General features: G+C 33.2%; 1 protein-coding gene across 12 annotated transcripts in view; it reads right to left on the bottom strand.

Annotated features, from left to right (window-relative positions):
- otofa (otoferlin a) overlaps positions 1–12393 on the bottom strand; it is a 130262-nt gene that overhangs the window by 57543 nt on the left and 60326 nt on the right. For all 12 annotated transcript variants that reach the window (XM_056481186.1, XM_056481187.1, XM_056481191.1 and 9 more), the window contains exon 5: positions 11839–12035. In XM_056481186.1, the coding sequence (XP_056337161.1) occupies positions 11839–12035 (197 nt within the window). The remainder of the gene's footprint in view (positions 1–11838; positions 12036–12393) is intronic.

Genomic DNA, 12393 nt, shown 5'->3' with positions numbered 1-12393 from the left:
AGTCTACTAATACTCAAAAGTGTTACCAAACATTCTATTAAATTATGTATCAAATAAATGTTAAATATTATGATAAAACTAAATTTGCAGTGTTTACTAATGTAAATTATATCATCTTCTCTAGATTTATGATCTATTGAATTTTTTATATGATTTATTATTATATTTGATTAATTCTAAAAAAGAAAAAAATTATATAGTTATTTGTAGACAACAAAATACTACTCTTTAAACTTCAGCACTGTTAAGAAAGCAATATTTGATAGAATAACCCTTTTTGATCATAACAAAATGAAAACCTGTTAATTAGATTTTTACCTGCCATTTTCTGCAAAACAGGAAAAAAAGAAAGATGTCCTCCATAATAACATCTGAAATTTAGAATAATTGTTATAAGACTTTTATCACTTTTAAATGGTCTTAAACGGTTATAATTCTGACTTCAACTGTACTGTATGTTCAAACATATGTGACCAAAATTGAAAATTACATGAAAACCCTATGTTCAGACTTTCAAACACTATCACAGATTAGTTCGGACAAAATCAAGAAAGAAACAGGATTGTATCTAGACAAGGTAACCCAACACTAATTAGATGATTTTTAGAGCGTGATGAGAGCAGCTCCGTTTAATCAAAAGATCCACTTCAGCGGTCATGAAGAAACAAGCGACCCACATGCACCACCTGACAGTGCAAACAATGTCCTTCGCCAGGTCTATGGGATTTATTGGAACTAATTCTTTTTTTTTTTAAGATTTATTTATTGGACTTTTATAACAGTTAACAAACAAAAGTAAAAAAGACAATAACAGTACTAATAGAAAAAAGTATATAACAGTACAAAATTGATTAAAAGAATAAAAATAAACCACACTATAACCCTCATATTGTGCGACACACAGTATATGATGTGCATAAACAATATGTGATGTGCATTAATTTTTCAAATTAAGCACATAAACAGGTCAGTACCGAAAGTTGAGGTTGACAGCATGGTGTATTATGTAAAATAAACAATGATAATAAAAGAAATAAAAGAAAAGAAAAAATTGAAAGCGAGAGAAAAGGGAAAATATATTAAACTAAATAGGCTGGGGGGTGGCACGTTCTCAAACTTGTGGTTTCATGTCAAGAAAGAGTTGTATGCTTGTGCTATATCAGCACTAATACTCATCTGGAAGGCACTGATTAAAACAAAAGTGCAAAATTCGCAACCATTCACTCCACAGTAACTGCCTCAAGTCTCAAAGATTTGACATGCTCCAAGAATGGCAACCAAATGTTAGAAAATTTGATCACTGAACCTCGAAGACTTTTTCGAATTTAACAAAAAATAAGGCGTCTTTAATCCACTGAGTATGGGGTGGGGGTTGGGGAGACTTCCACTGCAACAAAATGCACCGCCTAACTAATAATGACAGAAAAGCTATAAATTCAGAACAATAAAATGGTAACTCACAGTCTGGGGGTAGAACTCCAAACAGGCCAATTAATGGAGAAGAGTCAATATTAATAGATGTAATTGCTGAAAATGACTCAAAAACAGACTCCCAAAAAGGAAACAAAGCTGGACAGGTCCAAAACATGTGAACTAGATTTGCAGGTTCAGCATGACATTTGTCAAAGTTAGGATCAATAACAGGGAACATGCGAGCCAGTTTACACTTAGACCAGTGAACTCTGTGAACTACTTTGCACTGTTGAATCCCATGACGAGCATATACAGATAGTGTATGGACCTTTTGTAAAATTGTTGACCAAATATCTTCTTCTATGTCTATGTTAAGATCCCTAGCCCAAATAAAACGCAAATTTTCAGATGTAGAAGTATGGGATGTGTGCAAGGAGTTATATATTTTAGAGATGGCTCCATTTTGACTGGGTGGTATAGCAACCTGGAAAGTGTTTACAGACAAAATCCCGAATCTGAAAATATCTGAAAAGTTGTGACTTTGGTTGGAACTAATTCTGTGCTAAATGAAATAGTCTTACAGTAGGTCTGACTTCAAGCATGTAGGGCAAACTTTCAGCACTATATACTGTAATATAAGAAAGGATCTGTTTGACCCACACATTTCTTCAGAACAGAGAAGAAAGCAGGAGTTTCAGATTGCATGAGTTATTTTTAATGCCATCGAGAAAGACATTTGGGCACAATATCAGTCAATGACTACTTTTACATGGACATCAGTAATCAAATTATTTGCTTTAATCTGAATAAGACAATAGTATGATTAAAGTGTTTACATGAGTTGCTTTTTGAATGTTCCTTTCATGATCCCATTTTACGTAGCAGCACATAATTCCATTAACGTCATTGCGTTACCACGCTATTCACATTTCCTCTAGAATTTCATGTAATTTCAGGTGTTTCATTTTTAATTTGTCAACTTTAACTGCAGTTTGGCACTTTCACTTTCATTCAGGAACATTTCATGCATGCCCCCCCATCACAAACGAGATATTGGATGCGAGTATGAACTGCTGGATGAGGATTGTTTTAATGGAATTTGATACTGCAAGCCGTATGGGCAAAAAAAAAAAAAAAACTCGGTAGGTGCAGAGAATAGTGTTAAACTGCCGTGTGTGTACAGACTATTCTGTCACAAAATGCGGTGAAAATCCTACATGATGGTAATAGTTTGATTAAGGTGTTTACATGTCTCTAGTGCACTGCACTGTACAAACTTTAGATGCATACTCCACATGTCTTAATTTGATTTCTGTTTAGTCTGATTATGATCTTAATCAGATTAAATTGATTAAAAATCACTGTTTACATGGTAGACTCTAAGATTATTGTCTTAATCGCATTAAAATTGGATTATTGGTGCCTATGTAAACATACTCATTGAAACACTATTTACTCATTGAAATAATATTTAATTTCACCATTAAATTTCAAATGGTCTACTTGAGTCAAGGTTATGATAGCTTTTAGATTTTTAATTAGTTTTTATTTTGATGCTGCACTGTAAAAAATTCAAGGTTCCACACAATTCATTCATGTTGTCCCAACACAAATCGATTAAGTTAACTTAACACTTTTAACAAATTTATGAGGATTGAACATGAAAAAATTAAGTTGTCCCAATGAAATCTCAGAAATTGTGTTGTTTCAGCTCATTTAAACTAAGTAGTTTGAACAAGTAAAAATATATTTTTTTTGAGTGTGTTTTAAAAATTTCTGTTCAAGTTCAAGTTGGAGTCATTGACGGTTTATTTAGTTTTAGTTTAGTTTTTATTATGTGAACACTTCTATTTAGTTTTTATATATTTAGTTTCGGTAACACTAATTTAGCAGAGTTAACAAAACACGTCCACTGTCAACCAAAGCAAAGTTAAATGTTTAGTTTATGTTAGCTCTTGTGCGAACGTATTAGTAATAAAGATAAAATAATTGTTTGAACAGACACTGAACCCAAAACCACATAATTTGCAACTAAACATACATTCATTTTCCTTCGACTTGATATTCATCAGGGGTTGCCACAGCGGAATGAACCGCCAATTTATCCAGCATATGTTTTACAGAGTGGATGCCCTTCCAGCTGCAACCCAGTACTGGGAAACATCCATACACACTCATTCACACACATACACTACGGCCAATTTAGTATATTTAATTCACCTATAGCGTATGTCTTTGGACTGTGGGGGAAACCAGAGCACCCAGAGGAAACCCAGGGGGAGAACATGCAAACTGCACACAGAAATGCCAACTGACCCAGCCGGGACTCGAACCAGTGACCTTCTTGCTGTGAGGCAACAGTGCTAACTGTGCCACTGTGTTGCCCTTGCAACTAAACGAATAAAAGTACAAAAAAAATGAAGATTTAAGACGAGCGTCTTCATATTTAAGATTATACATGTGATTAAACATGCCTTGTTTACCTCTTAACTGAAGAAAAGTTCTAACACCTTTATATTTATACAAAAAATATGCTTCTGTGACTGTTTTCAGTTTTGCTTTTCATTTATTGTGCATTTGCAATTCTATCTCAGTTAACAATAATGTTTTTTGACCAATAGCTTTAGTCTTCGTTTTCGTTTACTAAAAAATGTATTTGAGTATATAGATAGACATACAGTATACATCCATCTGATGTTTTCTTAGGAATTTGAAACCTTCGTGAAACCACAATCTCACTTTAATAAAGCGTGTAATCCCTCTTCTCCTAGTCTACTGAAGAGTGACCTTTTCATGTTATTTAATGTGCGGGGGTGAGATCTAGTGACATTTAATTTTTTTATGAGTAGAGAAGATAATCCATGGTGCACATAAAGTCACTGATCACAAACCAGTTATTTCTAAACCCTGTTTAAGAATTAGGACCTGTAACTTAATACAGACAGCACAACAACCATCACCACTAAATGAAAGGAGAGAACATGACACCTGGGAGAGATATGTGAAAGACCATTCGTTTTGCATTTGCTTCAGGAATTCAGATGTGATGCATTATGAGCATACATAAATGTATTTGAATGATCGAATGTTGATTAAAACTCAAAAACAACACAAGTTTGAATATGCACTACTGGTAAATGTTTTTTTATGTTCAAGTCTCTTCTGCCTACCAAGTGCCAAAGTATTCATAATACAGTAAAAAAAAGAAATATACAAACAATTATAATTAATATATTATTACATAATAAAATATTATTACAATTTCACACAATTAAACTCAATTATTCACGAAAAAAGTAATTTATTCGTGTTATGACAAATGGAAAGTTTATCAACCATTACTACACTCTTCAGTACCACAGGATCCAATAATCATACTAATTTTAAGATCTGGTGATTCAGAAACATTTTAAAAAAAAACACCCAAAACAATCCATCTGCAAGACCATTTACTGTACTGTGGGTGCATTTTATATTTTATTTGTTTATTTATTTATTTACTTATTTTATTTTATTTTATTTTATTAGATTTTTTTATTTAATTTAATTTAATTTAATTTAATTTAATTTAATTTAATTTAATTTAATTTAATTTAATTTAATTTAATTTAATTTAATTTAATTTAATTTAATTTAATTTATATAAAGGTAATTTATATAAAGATAATTTATATAAATTAAATTAAATTTTATATTATTTCATTTTATGTATTAAATATAATTGTTTAATTAATAAGTAAAATTGTAAAGATGCTTTCAGGCTGAAACTGCAAAAAAATGCGGCTACCAACAAAATAATTTATTTAAAAAAATAAATAAACCATAAAGGCAAAACAGTGAATACCCATGACTTCTAGAAGATTATGTGAGCTCTTATACAAGCAAATTATACAGTAGGTCTGTGCAAGGCACCAAACATTATTTTTTAATACAAATTTTTGGCATTTCTGAATAGTATAAATTGCCTTACTATCACACTTTTGATCAAATTAAGGCACATTTAATAAATAAAAGTATTCATTTCTTCTATTAAAATCTAAATTCTATCTCACTTTCTCAACTTACCATCACTTGAACTATTGTAGTCTGATCCTGTGATTTATTCTAAATGTTCTGCCAAAGACACTCATAAATAATGTGTTAAAACTAAACACATACACCTCACTGAATTTTGAAGATCATTCAGGTCAATGTGAAGTCAGTTTAAATACTGTTTATCAACCTCCATTTCTACAACATGACAGGAGTTATATACACAGCAATACATTTAAGCAGAAATGAATGTGTTGAAAAGCCCAACGTAGCATAATAAATTATGTATCGCTTAAGAGCCAGCGAGACCTTGATGTCTGAGGTGAGTTTGGCTAAAAACCTGAGCTAAAGCAAAGCCGTCATCAAATTTCCATCAAATCATTGATCAGAACACAGTTATGAGTACATTAGCGTACTATTTACACAATTACTTTCTCTCTACGGGACACTTTAAAATGATAAATATCCATCATCTTTTATAAATTAGACACTTTAAACCCTATTCAGCAGAGACATTAATATACTGAAGTGCTTGTTTTCAATGTCTCGTTTTTATTTTTGGTCTATTTTTTTTTTATCCTTTTTCATTATTGCATAAATGAGAAAGGAGCAAAATTGTCTTTCGTTAATGTGAGACTCTATTAAAGTCATGAATTATTGAACAATGAGTGCCTTTGAGCTTTTGTGCCCTAGTTTTTAAAGTGTGTGTGGGTTCAAAGTGACAGTTTTATGCAGGAAGGAGGAGAGAAGAACAAAAGAATGGAGATGGAGGCTGAACATTAGACTGCAACAAAGACAGCAAACTAAACCACGAGAGTAATGCAGTGACTTTAATGTGACAAACATCCCTGGGAAAATCCCTTTGTTCTGTTTAAGTTCATTTGACTGCAAGCTTAGGCCTGTCATTGAGAGAAACTCAGGAGAACAACACTTCTGATTAGGCTTACCTGAGAAATAACAAGTTATGATAATGAAACTGATCAGAAGTGGCAATTGTGACAGCTTAAACCAGCCTGAGAATAGATGGTTTGAACCAGATTAGCTGGTCTTCAAGATAAGATCTTGGCAGCATTGTGAAACAGCCTTTAAATTCAGTAAACAGTAGTCACCATTTAAAGTGGTTTAAAACCTTACATCAAAGTTCTCCTAAAACTATTAAACAACATCCATTCATGTCTTATGATAATTTTGAAAAACATTTTCGATCCACTTCAAATGTTGACTACTGTATACATGTAAATTCAGAATTATGAGGGGAAAACAGAAAAGAAGAAAACAGGAATTCGGAGAAAATATACATTGTTTAGATGTAAACTCAGAATTAGTTGGTTATCAGCTAATAGATATTGGTCAGCAGGGGTCTTTGCACCTACTGGTAGGCTGAGAAGGCTGTTATCATCCATTCACATGGTTAATCAGATATACTAATAGAGAAGACTCCAGATCCAGATCTGTTTTTACTTTACTGTTCTGGTTGGGTTTAAGGTTGCGGTTGGGGTAGACGTTAATAAAATACAATTAATTGGAAATTTTATAAATAATATTAATAATTCTGTGGAAATTTGAGAATGTAAACAGAATTTTGAGGAATGTAAAGTCTGAATTGTAATATGCAAAGTCATGATTTTGAGAATAAAGTAGGAATTGTTCAGATGTAAAACAAATACAAATTGTGAGATACAGACTTAAAATTAAAAGACTTAAAAGACTTAAAAATCTCACCATTCAACATAATTTTATTTTGAAATTCAATTTCTGTTTAATTCAAACAATTTAGAGAACATTTATTTCTCATAATTCAGACTTTTCCCTTAAAAATGTGAAAAATAAACCAAAAACAGGCTTTAAAACAACCAAAACAAAGAGGAATAACAATCTCTCTGACACTTTAAGCGACACTTGAACCAGTTTTGGCAAATTTGCACTAAACATTTTTTTTTGCAATCATTCCATCTCTCTAAAAAGAACTGCATTTATGAAGTGTGCTTTACACAGGTGAGTGGGCTTTACAAACCACTCATAAAAACATTCTTCTCTCTCTATAACCCCCCACCCCCCACCTACTCTTGCGCTTAATTCTCTGAGCATAAACCATTCCTTTGTTTAATTAGCACTACTTGTGTGTATTGCCTCTTCTTGGTGAATCGCTGAATACCCTCCTCAACTGTAAGTCATTTTGGACAAAAAAGCATCTGCTAAATAACTAAATGTAAATGTAGATGGGTCAGACAAGTAGGCCAAATTCGGCCAGATCAAAAAACTGAATAAAATGAACCCTATTTTACTCAAACATTCAATTCAATTCACCTTTATTTGTATAGCGCTTATACAATGTAGATTGTGTCAAAGCAGCTTCACATAAAAGGTCATAGTAAATTGGAACAGTGTCGTTCAGTTTGTAGTGTTCAGTTCAGTTCAGTTTAGCTCAGTTCAGTGTGGTTTAATAATCACTAGTGAGAGTTCAAACACTGAAGAGCAAATCCAACAATGCGCAGCTCTATAGATCTCGAACCATGCAAGCCAGTGGCGACAGCGGAGAGGGAAAAAAAACTTCACTAAATGGCGGAAGTGAAGAAAAAAACCATGAGAGAAACCAGACTCAGTAGGGCACGATGAAACATGAAAGCACCTCATGTAGTTACAATGGTAAAGATACCTAATTCTTTATATGACCATGAAGTTTATAAGGCAGGTAGAAATTGACCACTCCCATTGAGGTACTGTATCAAAAGCTCTTCAGATAGACTGATTGCAGTAAGAAAATCAAAATGCAAACCCATCACAGCCATTTCAATCTAGCCTTATAAGTCACATAATTAGTCCAATACGTAATTTTCCGTTGCTGGAAACAGTAAAGATTCACCAGGATTCATCCTACTAAGATCTCTGACCTTTTACAGCAGACAACAATCACCATACATGAAATCAGAAGATTTCAAACAAAACAAAACAAAGTCTGAAAAACTAAACTGAGATTTCAATAAATGAGAAGTTGGTCGGAGGATCTTTCATAAGATGAATCGACTGATTGAGCAGTTCTTATCAATATCTATTTATTAATTTATATCATTGAACCTTTTTTCACAAAACTGTACATGGATACTGGGTTGTTACAGAATATTTGAGAATGTAAAGCCCAAGTTCAAGTAGCTGCAGACTCTTTAGGGAAAGAAGCTGGCGTGAAAGAGAGAAATGTTAGAGATAAGGCTGGAGGAGCGAGAGGGGTGAAGATGAGAGAGCCGTCTAGTCATTAGAGAGGACTTGCAGTTACTTTAGATCAGAAAATTTGCAGCGTCCCACTGGGCTACAACAACCTCAGCTGTACAACAAACACACACGCACGCACACACACGCACACACACACAGTAAAATAATGAAACAATAATGAAGTAAAGGAACGAAGGTCAAGTAAGAATAGTGAGGACTGAGGAGATTATTATTAATCCAAAAAGAAGACAACCAAAATTGTCTCAAATTTTTTACATTTTTTCATAGTTCAGATCATCAAACATTTCCAAATAGAGATATAAATACACATTTTTGTAATTAATATTAATCTTCAAATGGTTCAAGATGCTGATTGCAGTCCTACCAAACTACTTGAACTGCTAAAATGGCATTCAGTTCAAAACTAGGACGAATACAAAGCATAGGTCTACTCCAAGTATGTCTCCAAGTTTTTGAAGGTGTATAGCAAAAACTCAGCGTGAGCTCAGAAGTCATCAATAAAGCATCAAACACACTGGCTTCGTGCTCACTTCTGGTCAGCAATGGGAAAGATGTATTATAGAAAGCCCAAATCCATTGCTTGGAGAAAATAAACTGACTTTAATTTTTTGGTGTGTTTGTCTGACTAAGCAGCTGACATTTATGCCAACTAATATATGCAGTACATAATAAACACATACAATTTAATCATACCTGAAGAATTCATTCTCTCGTCTCCTCTCTCTCTGTCTGTTCTAATACATTCTTACCATATCAGTTAATTAATTCAATTTAAAAATGTGCTAAAGCGTTTCAATAATAACTCTCTAAGAAGAATTTTCAATGCATGAAGATTAATCACATATCCAGGGGCGAAAAGAATAGAATAGCATATAAATAGGATTTTTCTCAGCACTTAAACTCATGACAGTAGTAAATAAATGAAGACATTAAAATTACAAATAACGAATGATCAGGAATGTTCTCTCAAACGGTCTCAAACTTCAAGAAATTCGTAGGGTAGGATATCCCAAAAGTTACAAATGTGCTGATATCACATGTAAATCACATAAATTATAAAACATGCTAAGTGAACATTCTTGTTTATCTAAAAAAAACAATGCTAAAGTTAGTTATTTTGCTTTGAAAATTTCTGTTACGTGACAGAACAGTGTCTTTGTTTTGGTTCTTTTAACCCACCCACTGCAACTTTAGCCAATTATAATACCTCCGGTGGACAGTAGCAGACTCCGAAATGAGACGCAGAATCAGAGTTCCACATGAGGAGGTTATTAATTAGCAATTATTCTAAATATTATGAACATAAACATTGGGTGAGCAGGCTACATTGTCCTACAACCCCATGTTGTTATTACATTACATACAACCCCATGTCCTAGCAACATGCTACATGACGAGATTTGCAGTAATAAGGAATTTAGCTGCTTGCACCAGATGAAACATGACAGAAATTTAAATATAACCATTCAGAAGCACAGAATATGTACTCACTTTTGAAATTGCAAGGTTTATCATCTAATTAATACATATTAAACATTATTATATGTGGATGCTAAATGATTGATATTTGTTAACTTGGCTTGTTAACGAGTCACAGTTTTAAAGTTCAATTTCTAAGGTTTATTTTATTTTCAAGATCTGAGGTAAACTATCTGCTGCTGCTTTCAGTATATGGTAATAAATGTCATGTAAAATGGCATTCAAACTCACATTATTAGCATTTAACACTGAATAAAGCACATGAGGTGTACCCGAGGAGATAGTTCATTCTGTTGTTCACCTGTTAGAAATAGAAGTTGTTTCTTAAATGTAAATTGAAGGTATTGATTAGGACAAAAACTCCTTTTAGTATAAAAAAAAATCTTCTAGAACATGCCATTGCTTTATTTAGAAAACCAAATCAGCCTTATATCAGCCTTTATGCTCGATAGTCTGGTACACTCACGTCAATCAGGCAACCTGAGACTGCGTTTGTTTTGATCCACAATTGCAATGCCTAGTTCAACCACTGGGGGGTGTCAAACTTACATACTGCCCATTTAAGATATTTATTAGATTAGATTAGATTATATTCAACTTTATTGTCATAACACATGTACAAGTACAAGGCAACGAACTGCAGTTTAGGTCTAAACCAGCAGTGCAATAGCAGCAAGTGCAGAATACAGGTATAAGTTATAAAGTGCAGTTATATAAAAAAATATGGTAATATTTACAGATAAATGTACTATAAACATTATATACAGGTTGTATTAGCTAAGATTTATGATTTAGAATGTTAATAAAAACACAAATTTAAAGACCTTTATTGAATCTTTGAGAGATTTGAGAGATCGCAGAGCCTAGTTTGCTAGTGTGTTTTAGCATGCCAGGGTTACAGCAGGATGTTTTAAAATGCTGTATGCATATTTTAACTTATTGTCACAATACATTCCTATCATGTTTTAACAAACATGTCACATGATTTAACACATACTGTAGATGTAAAAAAAAAACTACAGTATTCATCAATCTCTTCGTAAAGATTACAATTTCACTATTTGTTTTTAATAAAACAATCTGATTTATTGATTGAACAAGTACTAACTAATTATCAACATTAAAAACAAAATCTAAATGCAGTGCAGCTTTCAAAATCCAAAAGGCAAAGTTTCATTTGGCTCTAATTTACCAATAACTTTAAACAACTCCCTTAATATCATTAGTAATCACTCATATGCATCAATATGTAAACATACACAAAAAACACTAATGAGGCCCACACACAAATCAAGAAGAAACAGTGTTGTGTCTGCATATGGCTATAATTTATGGATCAGGGGCCATGTGAGAAGTGGCTTAGTGGAAATCAATACATCCCACACATTCAAATAATCCACGTCTTCATGTTGTTCAGCAAAAAATTTGTTTACAGTTTTAAAAAGTGTGCTAAAATACAAAAATAAAATGAAGTAAGTAAGATTATATATGTGTACTTCTATATATGTTTCTGCAACACTGTTGTCCATATATAATGGTCCATAAAATGGAATGAAAATAAAGCCTTTATCTAATCCTCATTAACTTCTTCATCTGCCTTCTAATCACAGATTTATTTTACAATCCGCTGCCTGTAGAGGATGAAGATGATGAGGGTGATTATATTAACAGTGATGACTGACTCACTTGCGGAATGTAGGAATGCCATGAATGGATCGTCCAGGTGATGTTCCAGAACTCTGGCTGCGTCCTGAGAGAAGACTATCTGTCTCGAACTGGAAGGTTCCATCAAGGTCATCTGGAATATCAAGGAATTCACCATCGCTCCACACCTTCACACTCCCGTCCATGGTCTGATATTTGATCTCTATGGAAATGGTTGTCTGGAAAACAAAAGAACAGTATGCATATTTACATCAAATAGGCAAAATGTATTTTATACAGTAAAAAATGCTTAAGATATGGCCCTACCCCACCCATACCCCTAAACTCAACATTCACAGGAAACCTGTGGCCAAATGTAAATATCAAAACACTAGTTGGCGCCAACAGCCTAGTGGTTAAGTGCGCTGACATATAGCACTATGGTGCTCACGGCGACCAGAGTTCAATTGCTGGTTCAGGGTCCTTTGTTGACCCTTCCCCTCTCTCTGCTCCCAATGCTTTCCAGTCTGCAACCTCTACTGTCCTTTCCGAATAAAGGTGAAAAACCCATAAAAAAATAATTCTAAAAAAAATATC

The sequence above is a fragment of the Danio aesculapii genome, chromosome 20, assembly GCF_903798145.1.
Source record: "Danio aesculapii chromosome 20, fDanAes4.1, whole genome shotgun sequence".
NCBI lineage: Eukaryota > Metazoa > Chordata > Actinopteri > Cypriniformes > Danionidae > Danio > Danio aesculapii.
The sequence above is the reverse complement of the archived record's forward strand: the minus strand, read 5'-3'. Positions and strand labels throughout refer to the sequence as shown.